At 46.2% G+C, this 14,126-nt stretch overlaps 1 protein-coding gene across 2 annotated transcripts in view; it reads right to left on the bottom strand.

The window, feature by feature from the left end:
- prrc2c (proline-rich coiled-coil 2C) overlaps positions 1–14,126 on the bottom strand; it is a 30,346-nt gene that overhangs the window by 1,953 nt on the left and 14,267 nt on the right. For both annotated transcript variants that reach the window (XM_030131374.1, XM_030131373.1), the window contains 22 exons: positions 13,841–14,013; positions 13,392–13,662; positions 13,081–13,291; positions 10,466–12,928; positions 9,802–9,965; positions 9,519–9,673; positions 9,029–9,419; positions 8,831–8,916; positions 8,553–8,747; positions 8,196–8,453; positions 7,632–7,724; positions 7,428–7,529; positions 7,163–7,334; positions 6,760–6,981; positions 6,253–6,374; positions 6,003–6,157; positions 5,638–5,869; positions 5,422–5,532; positions 5,013–5,207; positions 4,822–4,922; positions 417–543; positions 84–326 (listed from right to left, as the gene is read on the bottom strand). In XM_030131374.1, the coding sequence (XP_029987234.1) occupies positions 84–326; positions 417–543; positions 4,822–4,922; positions 5,013–5,207; positions 5,422–5,532; positions 5,638–5,869; positions 6,003–6,157; positions 6,253–6,374; positions 6,760–6,981; positions 7,163–7,334; positions 7,428–7,529; positions 7,632–7,724; positions 8,196–8,453; positions 8,553–8,747; positions 8,831–8,916; positions 9,029–9,419; positions 9,519–9,673; positions 9,802–9,965; positions 10,466–12,928; positions 13,081–13,291; positions 13,392–13,662; positions 13,841–14,013 (6,242 nt within the window). The remainder of the gene's footprint in view (positions 1–83; positions 327–416; positions 544–4,821; positions 4,923–5,012; positions 5,208–5,421; positions 5,533–5,637; positions 5,870–6,002; positions 6,158–6,252; positions 6,375–6,759; positions 6,982–7,162; positions 7,335–7,427; positions 7,530–7,631; positions 7,725–8,195; positions 8,454–8,552; positions 8,748–8,830; positions 8,917–9,028; positions 9,420–9,518; positions 9,674–9,801; positions 9,966–10,465; positions 12,929–13,080; positions 13,292–13,391; positions 13,663–13,840; positions 14,014–14,126) is intronic.

Consider the following 14,126-nt stretch of genomic DNA (forward strand, 5'->3'; position numbering starts at 1 on the left):
AGAAATCAGACATCTTACATTCAGTAATAGTTTGACTAAACAACAATAAGATGCAGAGTAGAGACATGAACATGGCGTCTGACCTTCAGGTCCTGCTCAGCCTTCAGAGCTGCCTGGGTGCCTCTTGGTGCTAGGGAGGGCCCAGAAGGTCCTCGGGGAGGGTGCTGACTGTGCTGTGGGTGCTGAGGTCGGGGATGAGGCATGAGACCACCACCAACATTGGGTGACATAGGAGGGCCCATGGGAGAGCGCTGGACACCTCCACCAAATGAGTTAGCATGCGGAGGTCGAACCAGAGGAGAGACGATGTTGGGCTGAGACAGAATCTGAGCACAGGAAAAGAGAAGTAAACCCAGTGTTCTTAGTACTACGCTGAACCCTACAGAGGCCATTTAAAACCAGGTCTGTGGTCTAACCTGTGGGTTGAACTGGCCAGGGAAATGCTGTGTCATTCTCATGCCGGTGGAGCTGGGCTGAAACTGCTTCTGGTAGAGCATGCTGTTCATTTTACTGGACTGGCTACTGGGGGAGGTGGAGCTGGCCCTGCAACAAAACAGAAGGCAAAACCATACAACTCAATCAAATGTGAAGTATTGTGAATGGAGTGTGGACAAAGTAAGTGTAACAGAAAGCAGCCAATAGCTAGCAAAACTGTCCACTGGGGATGTAATGATACAAAAATTTCATGACGGTTATTGTGACCAGAATTATCACGGTAGTTACTATTATTGCGGAATTGCTAAAATGTGCTCAAAATGTTCAGAAAGTACTTACACACACACTGAAATAATTTAACCAAGTTGTATTATGAAAAAAACAAAATAACATGCACAGTGTACTTTCTGTTGGCAGAAATATTAAAATATTAACATACAAAAATCAAAAATACAAATGTACATTAACTCTTTAAGTGCCAGACAGTTAAGGGGCTAATAAGCCTTAAAAGTGCCACAGAATTTGGCCGTGTTTCAGTATTTCGCGTCGTGTTTATAATATTTGAAGAATCCTGCAGGAAACCGCTCGGTAACATCCGACCGATTGCTGATTAGATCCAAAACGCACCGGACGCAGCCGATTCATTATTGATCGTAATTTGCATAATTTATAATAATAATAATAATAATAATAATAATAATAATAATAATAATCTTTATTTATATAGCACTTTTCATACATTAAAAACTGTAGCACAAAGTGCTTTACATATCAGTTTAAAAATCAGTACCGCCCCCCACCCACACCTACCCACTCACCCGCACACACACATATACATGCAAACCCACAAGCTCACACATACTTAAGATGACTGACTGAGCACGGGTAGACCAGAACAAAAATGTACAAGTAAAAGTAAAACATCAATTTAGGAGGCGCTGTCTCAGGGAGCCATCCGCACCAGGAGGCAGCCGCCGACCCCGGCGACCAGGCACCAGCAACACAGCCCCGCATCCCAACTAGTGGGAGAGGGCCAACTGGGACCCCCACCCACCAGAAAGGAGCGAACCCCAGTGAGAGAAGGCGCCACAGCCCCCGGAGTCCACAGCAGCCCCCCGGCATGGAGGGCTCCCTCTGATGAAACACCGGAGAATAAGAAACATTAAAAAGATATTATTCGGTCGCGTGACCTCAAATTCCCATCTGTTTGGTCTCAAAAGGGGGACACAGAAAGAACGTCATCGAAATGTGAGAAAGAAATGGGGGTGGATGGTTTGTTTGTACACAAATATGGCGTGTTCTCCAAAGCCGATCTGATCGGCCCGTGGCACTTTACAGGTTCATTCATTCTTTCTTTCATTCTTTTCTGAACCCGCTTTATCCTCACTAGGGTCACGGGGGTCGCTTGGAGCCTATCCCAGCTACATAGGGGCGAAGGCGGGGTACACCCTGGACAAGTCGCCAGTTCATCGCAGGGCTGACATATAGAGACAAACAATCACTCTCACATTCACACCTATGGGCAATTTAGATTAACCAATTAACCTATTAGTGCATGTTTTTGGATTGTGGGAGGAAGCCGGAGTACCCGGAGAGAACCCACGCAGACACAGGGAGAACATGCAAACTCCACACAGAAAGGTCCCACCCCGTCGACTGGTGTTGGAATCGAACCCAGGACCTTCTTGCTGTGAGGCAGTGCTAACCACTGCACCACCGTGTCGCCCAACTTTACAGGTTGTTTTCGTAAAGCCGATTTAATCGGCCCATGGCACTGAAAGTGTTAAAGATGGCACCTTATGGCCATAAGAGGTAACTGCACTAGGGGTGGGAATTGATAGGATTTCATCAATATCAATGCCACTGTCGATTCTGTTTACCAATCCAATTCCTTATCAATTCTCCTATCGATTCCTGAGTGGTTTTTTGAGTGGGAAAAAAAGTAGTTGGACAGGTCATAGTGGAGCTTGTTTGACCATTTTCCATATCAAATCATTCACAATGTCACACATACACACCATTGTACACACAGATAATCATATTTTCCTGAACTGTTTAATAAACAAATGTAAATATTCTGAAAGAATGACGATTTTAAAACATGTTAGGGTGATCTGATCCATATGCCAACAGTGGCAAATGGTCACATCACTCACTGGATTTACTGATGAATTTCTTTCAGTTCATAAAACCTCCTCTCCTTTGGTTTTTCCACATATCATGTGCCTTTGTAAAGTTGAAGCTCACTCATTTGGGCCCCATTTGAACTGGCATGAGTATCTATATTGAGACTGTTTCTCTGCCAGGTGAGGATCTGAAGCAGCAGGGGATGGGGAGGGGTTAACACCAGTGCGGATTAGGTCCCATACATATCTCTCTCTCTGTGCAATCGACCTGGTCCCATACATATCTCTCTCTCTCTGTGCGCTCGGACCGGGTCTGTATGGGAGCCTGGTATGTCCAAATCTCCAGAGTGCTGTCGTGTAGGTGCCTTCAGCCATGTTTTCGGGGGCCAAACATTGCAAACTGCGCATGCATGCCTGGGGCCTCATGTATTAAGACTTGCATGGATTTCATACTGAAACCTGGTGTACGTCCAAATCCAGAAAAGTCCGAACACACAAAAAAATCCAGATGTATAAAACTGAGCGTACGCCCGAATCCATGTACATTTCCTTTATACATCTCAATCAGCGTGGAATTGAGCACATATGTTGGAGTACCTGACTCCTCCCTCTCCACGCCCACATTTAAATATGCAAATTAGTATAAACGGGGCCTGCAGGTGGGATTCCCTCTGGAATTCCCCTGTCTGTAGGATCAGATAATGACGTCAAGGTGGACGCGAAGCGGAGGCAAAACAGGCGGAAGGAGAAAAGAGACGAACTGAGACTGTTTGAGCAGAAAGTTGACGATATTTTGGGTGAAATTTTCTCACAGGGCTGACGCGGATCACCCCCAAGGTAAATATATATTTAGTATTTGTGTAAGTCACACATTAGTTCATTCTACGGGTCATACAACAGTCTGATCACAGCCAAACTAGATAAAGGTTCATGTGTAATCATGTCAGGAAATCAAAGAGGAAATCAAACACTTTGACTCATGTTTAATCACTCAAATTATTATTGTCCAACAATGAGACAGAAGACGGTCAGACGCAGTATCATCCTCCTGTCACAGAGGCTTCTGTTGACTCCCCGGCGTTAGCCGGTCCTCCGGTCCACCACAGCCCACTGCTGATGCCCGTCCAACCGGTGTCCAGAACACCGGCATGGGTCCGTGCTGACCCGAGTCACATTAGGACATCGAGAGGACAATCGGCGGAGTCAACGGGCGACTGGACCAACTAATAAATGTTCTCACAGACATGAACACTACATAAAATGCATTTATCAACAGTGAATTTTGTGTCCTTGTCTCTTTATATGGTTGTTGCTTAATGTCCTCCCGGGCAGGATTGGCATTGATGGGTCCAGGGTTGGTCTAGGTCTGGCTGGTTCTGGTTCTGGTGGGTGGATGTGCTGCTCTAGCAGTAGGATGACGTGCCGGTGTGTTCATTGTTCTTCTGTGTATCTCTGATGTGCACATCACTCGGAGGAATGACCTTTTTCATATTATTAACAGTTTCTCAGTGTCACCACTAAGTGTCGCCAAAGGTTCCAAAGCACTAGAAACGTGCGTACGCCAGCTATGGAGTTGGCGTGAAGGACCGCACATTTCCACGGTCATTTCACTCTTTATACATCTGAACGTGAGCGTGGAAAAGGGCATACGCCAGGTTTTTGTGCATACGCACGCTTTATACATGAGGCCCCTGGTGTGCTGCTGCTTCTCCAGGATTTGAACAGCACTGTGAGTTTTCAAAGTGCTGTAATCATGATAATCAGAATTTAAACGGTAATACTTACTGTCTGGAATTTTACCACAGTTTATTGTTTTACTGGTAATCGTTACATCTCTACTGTCCACAAATTTTGAACATCACTGAATTTTTTTTTTTTTTTCAAATAATGAACAAAAAATTATATTATTGATTAGTGCAAAAACATGTGACAAACTCTGGATCAGTGCTTTTCCTTTTGCTACTCAGAAATGAGAAATAATATACCGTCTATGGAAGGACACAAACAGCTGTATATTTGTTTCCACAACAGCCTGAATTACATGCCTTCCCTTCTTCCACTTTATGAAAAACATTAGTAACCAGCTTGAGCTGTACAACTACATCACTGATGCACAAATATCAAGATCTGTAGATCAATAAGGGAACAGTTATTCCTGGTGTTTTTTATGGTTCTCTTTGTATTTTGATGCAATTTTAGATTTAAAAATGGTGTGGTTTTAAAGACTGTGCAACAGTTTACATAAGGTTGTGGGGCGTACCGGTATGGACTGGAGGTGGGTGTGGTACTCCTGGCACTGACTGGAGGAGTCCCAGGCTTCACATCCATCCCACTGCCAAACAATTTCAGATCCATGTCCATCTGCAGTGTCAACATGAAAACAGTTGTTACAGCTGCACCCTGAAAAAAACAAACGTGAACTTTCTCAGTCATAAATGAACACGACAGTACCTTGCTGGTGGGAGGCTGCATCATGCTGTGGTTGGGGCCCATGATGCTTCGGTACTGCTGGGAGACTGGAGGCTGTCGGTTAATATTGGGAGGCTGGGCCTGGGGAGGTGTGGGAGGCAACGCCAACAGGGGCTGACCACCCCCTGAGCCAAAGTTGGGCAAGGACAACTGGGAACCAGGCAACGGAACTGTCACCTGAGAAAAATCACAACAATTAATAAACTAGACAAATACAACTGTAATGATGTAACATTTTGGCCAGCCTGAAAATATCAAATATTAAATAAATATGCATCAGTGGACAGATTGGATGTCTGCTTTATAATCCTGAAAGACATTAACTCAGTAGGTCCAAACTGTGGTTAAACACAATTGTTCATTTCCCGTACAGCATTAATGCATGCATTACCTGTTGCATTGCTGAACTGGGAGACTGGGTGTTGCTGTAGTAGCTACTCTGACCATGCTGTTGTACCTGCCCTGAATACATGTTTGAGTGCTGATTCATCCCCTGTCGAGCCTGAACCAAAAACACCGACGATGCAAAAAAAAAAAAAAGTTAAATGACAAGTCCCAGATGACATAAGAAGTTGTTATATTCATTTCCTGTGAGCAGGTCGCTTACTTGCAACAGATGTGTGTCAATGAGCTGAGAGCCACCCATGCCAGACGGCTGGTTGAGCTGGGGCTCAAACAGAATTGGAATGTGCTGGGTGGAAGAGGGCTGCTGATAAGCCAGATTGGACTGAGGCTTGCCTAGCTCAGGTGCCTGAACGCCAGGGTAACTGTGCAACGATGGTCCTGACAGCATCATGGAGGGCTGTGATAGACTGCTCTGCATGAACGCTTGCTGTGACCTGAGGGAAAAAGCAGAATAAGAATGTATTATAGGATGACTGGGACAATGGGGACTAAAAGTGAGCTTGTGCTTAAATCAGTGCAGTATAATTCAGCTGTGAAGAGAATTAGACATGCAGTTAAGTGTGTTACCTGTAAGGTTGCAGTGAGGAGCTGAAGAGGTCCTGTGGCTGGGACACTGGGGGGCCTGTGTTCAGTCCGAGCTGTGCCTGGTGTGTGTGTTGGTGCTGGGGCTGACCTTGTAGTGGAGCGTAGATAGGAATAGGAATCTGCTGCACTGCTGTTGGCTATGGAGCAGAGCAACAAACACAAGGAGGTTTACTTTTAACATTCAGACTTGCACAAGAAACATTTAGACCAGCCTGAAAATATCAGATATTACCTGCGATAGGCCTGGCTGGAAGCCTTGTTGCTGTGCCAAGGAGGGAGGAGCCAAGCGAGGGTGGGGGGTGCTAAATAGGTGGCTAGTGTCCATGTAAAAGGCTGGAATCTGAGCTGCAGAACCTAACGTAGACGAGAAAAGATCAAACATAAGCAGGTCTTCGAAGATAAAACAGTAGGACAGAAGCAAAAAAACATCATGCACCATTGATTTAACAATAACTACAGTAAAACTTATGCAAAAGCTTGTTAAATTATTAGTTGTGTAAAATCATCATCTTAAAAATAATTGGCACCTAAAGCTGTTCGACAAATACAATACAAAATACAATGCCAAACCCTTAAATGTGTTGGTATAAAAAAATTAAATTGTATACAATGGAAAAGCTCCAATAAAGTACAGCTATGTCAAAACACTACAGCCACATTTTAAGCTTTAACATAAAAACATTTGCCAAAGTTTTGAGAAACAGCTCCCTCTCACCAGTTTGCTAATAGGTTTCCTCACCTGCTGCAGACTGAGAAACGTACACCTGTGGTGTCTGTTGCTGCTGGGGCAGAAGGGGAGGCACACAACCCAGCTGAGAGAAGCTGCTGCTGCTGCTGCTACTGCTGGAGGATGACAGGCTTCCACCCTGCAGCTGCTGAGGCTTCACCTTACAGATGTTGGGAGGGTCGGAAGCGGTGGTGGTCTTAGTGCTGAGTGACGATGTTGTGTATGTACTAGAACCTGGACGGTGGTGATAAAAATGATGAGTACAGGTTACAGATACCTTCACAAAACTGAAGAACAAGAAAAAACACCCTAAAACAAACTGATAAGTCAGTATACTGTAAAACGTCAAAGCAGGGTTCAGGTGTGCATGGTTCTGATGAACAATATTATAAGAGTTAGGTGGGTATATTTTTACCTGACAGTGAGGTGCTGGGGGTAACAGAAGCCACAGGAATCTGTGGCATGGAGGCCGAGGAAAATGAGGAATAAGAGGACGCACAAGAAGTAATAGGGGAGGAAGAGGAAGTGACAGGAGAATTCTTCTCCAGACTTGGTGAGTTCTCCCACGCTTTACGAGCCGATTCCATCTGAAGAGGAAACTGGTGTTCAGGCAAACATCGACTAAAACCAGAAGGGATAGTGGATCGACTTTGCCTGATGTGTATTGTCTGTCTGTGTACCTTCAGTGTAAGATCAACAGTAGCAGGAGACACAGTGCTGAGGCTGGAGCTCTGCTGCAGGGTCTCTCGCCGAGGAAGAGGCAAAGAGTGGGGAAGGGCAACCTTTACAAACAGAAAAACGAGATGACAAACCACAGTTTAACAACACACTGTATATATTTATCAACTGTCAACATTTTGTGACAGTTAAAAATATGTACTCACATTTGCCACTAAACTCTCTTCGATTTTGTTCCCTCCCGTTGGAACACTATCCGCCAAAGAGGAAGATGGAGTTGTGTAGTCAGTTACAGACTCCTGTGAGAGAGAACTCAACATAAATCCAGTGTACACACAAGTATCGTACACATCAGCACTTGTATGTTAGCACTACTAACATACAATTATAGTTTTTCTTGTCATTTCTGTAATCTACACGTCCATAAATGATCAAAATTATGGCATCATTGACATCCACATACATTGGCATACAACAAGTTGAATTATATTCAGGTAGCTGAGCAAACCGTCTACTTTCTTCCTACTTCTGTAAACTTCAGGGTGAGCACTGTGAGCAACCACTCTCTTCCATCATCTTTCTGAGATAGCAAAACTAATTTGTCTCACAATAGCCACAGCTTCTTGAACCAGAACTATTTGCCTGCATAAGCAAGCAGTGGTGACAAAAGAATGGCTGACACATTGTGTATGGACTGCAATGAAATACAGGTTCAATAAGTTATTTATCCTTGGATTTTCAGGTTTGTGATGTCATGAGAAAGTACCTACCTTGGAGTTACTGGTGTAGTCTGCTGATGGGACTGTGATCATGCCCTCAATGTCTCCTCCCAGCTCTGGTACTGTGGTGTCACTGGTGGGAGGACTGGAGTCTGTGGCTCTGCTCACACCTCCTCCTGGGACTCCTGCCTCCATCCCCTCACCTTCTCCTCCACGTGCATCTTTGGCCTTGCGGTTCTTTAGTGAGCGCTCTTTACCAATAGGACCTGGCTTATACTCCTTGGTTTCCACAGGTTCCATTTCAGGAAGCTAGAGGGGAGATTAAACAATTTACATTATGAAGGGGTGAGAGTCAAATCAGTATCCTTCGATGCTGCATATAAATAAGTATGTTCACTGTAGATTTACCTTCTGTGTCTTGATTGGACCAGCACGAGGTTGTTTCTGTCTTTGTTCTTTGGGAGCAGGTAGTTTGTTGTCAGAGCCAGTTTCTAACAATGGTGGGACTCCATCACTGTCAGTGCTGCCAGCAGATGATGGCGCTCCAAACTGAATACTGTCGATTGCTAATTCTACATTGCCCTCTGTACCAGGTTTCACACCCTAAAAAACAAACCCAGATTTTCAGTGGTTTATCACAGGTTAATCAAGTAACATAAAGGAAGAAGCAGGCCTACTTAATATACCTCAGAGGAGACTGTGCCAGTGAAAGAGGTAAGAGGTTTGTTCCAGGCACTCACAGACGGTGGCTGGGGAGGGCTGATTGGACCAACTGAAACACACACCACAATATTAGGACAGAAGTACACTGAAATGTAAGAATTACAAGAAAATTGTGACAATATTGTAACTTATTGCTGAACTGATTAAACTAATCCACTCACGCTTCTTGACATCAGGAAGGACAGTAGAGCCTGCTACCTTGTTCTCCCACAGTTCTGTACCCAGGGTGCTGTGTGTCTGTGCAGGTGCGGGTGGTAGGGTCTTTGAGGTAAAGTCCACAGTGGCAGGGGGTATGGGGGGCAAAGGGGCCACCGCTCCTTCCAAAGTCTGAGGGGATGCAGCAGGTTGGGATGGGGCAAGGTGAGGATGCGGAGGGGCCGAAATTGGAGGCTGTGTTTGGGATTGTGTGGTAGAGGCTACAGGAGGCTGAGGAGGTTGTGACGCCTGTTGTTGTTGCTGCTGCTGTTGCGATGATTGTTTTTTAGCAAATCTCGGTGGCAGTTTCCCTCCGCCGCCTCTGCTCTTTTCACCAGAGCCTTTTTTACCCCAGTTCTGCAGGAAGAGCAATGACATTAGTGCTGTAACAATGAAGTATAGCACTGAAAGTACTGAAAGGGCGCATTACATTACAAAAGTTCTTTCTGCTCCTACCTGAGTGGTCAACTCTTCCTTTTTCCGTTTCTCTTCATCTTGTAAGCGTTTCTGTTGCTTGCGCGAGACAACTTCTGTAAAGCCATCGTCATTGGTGCTGGACTGAGGGTCATCTGTGGTGGTGACCTCGGGGTGGTCATCAATAATGACAACACCTACAGCGAAGAACAAATGGGATTTCAGACAGTTACATTCAGTTTAGTCTACAAGCACCTGGAACCAAGTGGGCCATCAAGGTGTATTGGTAAAATCCAAGTGACAGATTATAAATGTGTCCACTTACTGGCATAATTGTTTAGATCAAACTGGGACAGTGCATTCTCCTTAGGCTTCTTCGCAGCCTGTTTGGAGTCATCTTTACGGCGGGAAGTCTGTTCTTTTGCAGGCCTCTGGGCTGATCCTCCAGCTGCTGGTGCTGATGCGTCAGAGTTCTGCTGTGCAGCAGGGCTGCAATTGAGGTGCACGTTGGACATAGGAAAAAAAGAAAAAAATCAATAAATAATTAGGACCAAGTTAACATGTGACATAGCAACAATGTCGATAAGGCTTACACTGTGGGACAATGGGACAAAATAATCTGTTAACATTCTGGATCTCATTCAGAAAAAAATTAAGTGCCTTTCTAAACTTTTCTCCCACAAAACCCCCACAATACCAAGGCACTGTTCTAGTTCAAAAGTGTAAAGAAATAACATATTTAGGAGAGAAACCTGTGGAAATGGTACAACGATAACAACAGTGTACAGGAAAGGTGGAATTTTGCCAAATGCACAACTGCATTAAACAACACCAGTGCAAAATCAAACAAAGGCCTTATTTTGTGTGAATAAATGTGTGTTATTCTAGGAGTTGTCACCCACTGAGTAGACTTCATTGTGCAAGTGTTAATTTAAGCAGACAAAGTAAATGCCTCAAAACAGACAAAAGCCTACTTGTTTTAAACTCACCCTTTGCGACCTGCTTTTGCCCCTCCCCTCCTGTCCCCCTTTCCTCCTGTGTAGCTGCGACCTGGTTTGGCTCCGCTGTTCCCTCTACGATTCTGTCTTTCTGTAGGCCTTTGACTCGAGAAGCTCCTTTTGGCTGGAGGCACACCCTCACGTTTTGGGGTCACACCTCCATCAGGGGGACTTTTACTTGGGGTCAAAGACCCCTGTGGGGGAGGGGGTGCAGGGGCAGAAGCAGTGGCTGCTTCATTATTAGTCTCTAGTGCTCCTTTTCGTTCTTCTCGCTCTCTTCTTTCATTGAAGTCACTACTCTCAGAAGCAGTCTCCCATTCTTCATTGGCTTGATCTGATGAATTCTGGTTGGACAAGTCAGGGGACTTTGTGCCAACTGCAGTGACAGCTGGGCTGCAAGTGTCGGGCAAAGATGCTTCTATGGGAGAGGGTAGGTCAGGTGTAGGCATTGTTGCAGCTACTTCTGCAGGCACAGTTACAGGAGTTCCTGGAGCTCTTGAAAGCGTTGGGGAGAGGGAGGTTGAGGCAGGGGCACTACTTGGGACAGCAGCTGCAGCAGCAGCAGCAGCAGCAGCAGGCACTGGGGGTAAAGGTACTGGAGGACTGGGAGCCGTTTCTCCACTAGCCAACACAGCAGCCTCTCGCTCTTTCAGCCGTCGGAAGCGTGGGGGCTTGTCTTGCCTGGGGGGACGTGCAGGTCTGGATCGACGAGGTCTTTCTCTACTACTCTGAGGGACTCCATCACCAAATTTCTTGCTGTCAGACTTAGGGGGTCGTCGGTCAGATGGAGGATTGTCATATCTTGGTGTGGACTCTGCATCTTCAGGTCTAAATGTCTCCATGGGTTTTGAGGGCCACTGAGACGATGACTCTCTAGCAGCTGGTCGTCGTAGTGGTGCTGAGCGAGGGCCTCCACGTTCTCTCGTTCCACCTCTTCTACTATATAATCCCCCCCTTCCTCGTCGAGAGGGCTCTCCTTTAGGGAGGAATCCTGGCTTGGGCCTGCTTTCATCGTCTCCTCTGGATCCTGTTTTGTCTCCAATGTAAGGAGGTCCAAAGCCTGGCTTATGAGAGCCAGACCGGGCCTCCCCAGGCAGTTCTCTCCTCAGCGGACGGCTAGGTTTGGTGCTAGGTTCACGATCAGATGGTCCAGTGTCACTGGCAGACTCCCGTCCACCTTCACTTTCAGAGTCAGTGTCTGAACCCCTGCGGCGTCTGCGTTTTGGTATGACCTCAAAGTCTGAGCTCTCGCTACGTGTCTCACTTTCCTCCCTATTTCGAAAGGCAGCAGCACCACCAGCAGAAGGTAGATCAGAACGTGACCGTGGCTCTCGGTAAGGATACTCTGCCCGGCTTCGACCACGGCTCCCTCTGCCTCTGCCACTGTAAGTCCCTCTGTAGCTCCGGCCTCTAGAGTAATATTCGCCTCTACCGCGTCCTTTAAAGCTTGAATCAGCTGGCCATTCTCTTTCTCTGTCTTTCTCCATTTCCTTCTCCCTCTCTCTTTCCCTCTCTCTCTCCTCTCGTCGGTATGAACGTGGAGGAAGATTGGACTCTTTCCTGGAGGGTAGTTTTGGTTCTGGATGTTTGTCGTGACTGGGTGGTTTATCTGCTTTCTCCTCCTGAGAAGAAGAAGTTGGCACTCCTGATGAAGGCTGAGAGTCTCTGCTTCTCTGGAGGCCAGTGGTAGTTTCCTCAATGTCTGCAGGTTCTCTCTTCCCTTCCCCCTGGGGTCTAGACCCCTCAGACACAGCAGCAGCTACAGAAGGAGCTTTGGATGACTGATCCTTTTTAGATCTATCTCCTCTCTCCCCTCTTTCATGGCGCTTCTCCCTCTCTTCTCTCTGCTCTCTCTCTTCTTTCATGTCCCTAAGCACTGGTTTCTTTATTGGCCCAGACCTGCGGAGAGGTCTTTCACCCCCTGGTCCTTCTCTGCGCCCAGGACCAGATCTTCCACCCCAGCGTAGCTCAGCTTTCTGCTTGCTAGGGGCTGGAAGAGGCAGCTTCTCTTGTTTGTGCAGTCCATCAGCAGGAGGTGTGGCTCTATTGCTTGTCACTGCAGGTTGGGGGTAGAGATCATTCTGGGGCTTTTCATCAGCCCTTTCCCCTGACTCCTGAAGCTCTAATGATTTTGTTCCAAGGGGTAGCCCATCAAACCTAGGCTCATCCAGCTTAAGAGAATGACTGGAGCCCTGCGAGACACTCCTTTGGAGCATAGCTTGACCTAAAGCTTCTACTTCTTCTCCAGTTGGTAGACCTGGCTCTTCATGATCAAAGCCAGAGCCTACAGGGACCCTGTCTAAAGGTCCAGGTCCATCCTCTGGCCCTGGAGTAAATGCAGACAAGGACTCAGTGGGGTCCCGGAAGAAATTATTTTTGCGCGAGTCCAATGAACCATGGTCTTGGGGGTACATAGCTGGCAGACCCCTGTCCAGATCCAATCCAGCATCAATCCTGTTGAAAAATAAATTCCGTAATATAATGATGAATGTGAAATAACAAAAAGAAGATTACTACAAGATTTCCTTGTGATATTTCATCCATCTATTTATATATTTATTCAGCATTTAATTCATGGACTGTATCATTTTATTCATTGTTTTTACCGTGGCTCCTTGTTCTCATCCCGTCCTTTTGGAGGAGTTACCGATGGCAAGGGCTCCGATTGTGGATAAGCGTCTGAACCCCACACAATCCGTGAGTCTGAGGGCAAGCCATGGTCACGAATTGGTCGGGTCAAGTGGTCAAAGGAGTCAGAGCTAGAACTGGAGTTGTCACCAGGTTCTCTGCGCACTATCTGTTTAGGAGGCATTCTCCCTAAAGAGGAAAAACCATTTTGATCAGATTGTCCTGCATATCCACATCTCAGCCACATTACTCTATGAAAAACATTTTTTAATCCAATGCATCTCCCTACCAGGGTGAATGTTAGCTGGCATATCCATGGGAGGACGTCCTGATATCATGCGAGGGTCCATGTAGGACTGCATCATCAGCCACCGGGGGTCAAAGCCCATAGAGGCCAGGTGCTGGTGATGAGGGCCTATTGGTTGATACATGGAGCGGTGCTGCTGCTGTTGTTGTTGCTGCTGCTGCTGGGTACCTGGAACTCCACCACCACCCGATGGGGACACTGAGCCACCACTCTGCTGCTGCTGTTGTTGCCATTGCTGCTGCTTCATCTGCTCCTACAAACACCATCAAGAGAGAATAATAGTATAACACTTGGGCTCAATTTATTAACTGCATACATGTTTTAAAACATTGCTTTTTTTTTTACTGTGTGAATGATCTAAATATATTAGGGGTATCTAATCACAATAATAGGTATGTGTAATTAGCACAAATAGATGGTGATAACCTTACCTGCTGTCTGAGGAAACGAGGGGGCAAAGACTTCTGGAACTGCTTGGAATAGCCTGAGGTTAAAGATGGACGCAGAGCAGCTGCTGCTTCTCCCTCCAGTTGTGGTGAAGCCACAGGTACTTCGTCGCTACTGGGTGTGTCCATGTGAGGCAGGGACAGGTGGGGCTCATCCACTACAGACCAAAAACAAAGGTATTTGATGTATGACATGAAATGACCACTGGACTGCACAAACCAATCAACATTCAGTTACATACAACTATAGGGGAAAAAAAAAAAAAAAAAA

Source organism: Sphaeramia orbicularis, chromosome 4 (genome assembly GCF_902148855.1).
Source record: "Sphaeramia orbicularis chromosome 4, fSphaOr1.1, whole genome shotgun sequence".
NCBI classification, from domain to species: Eukaryota; Metazoa; Chordata; class Actinopteri; order Kurtiformes; family Apogonidae; genus Sphaeramia; species Sphaeramia orbicularis.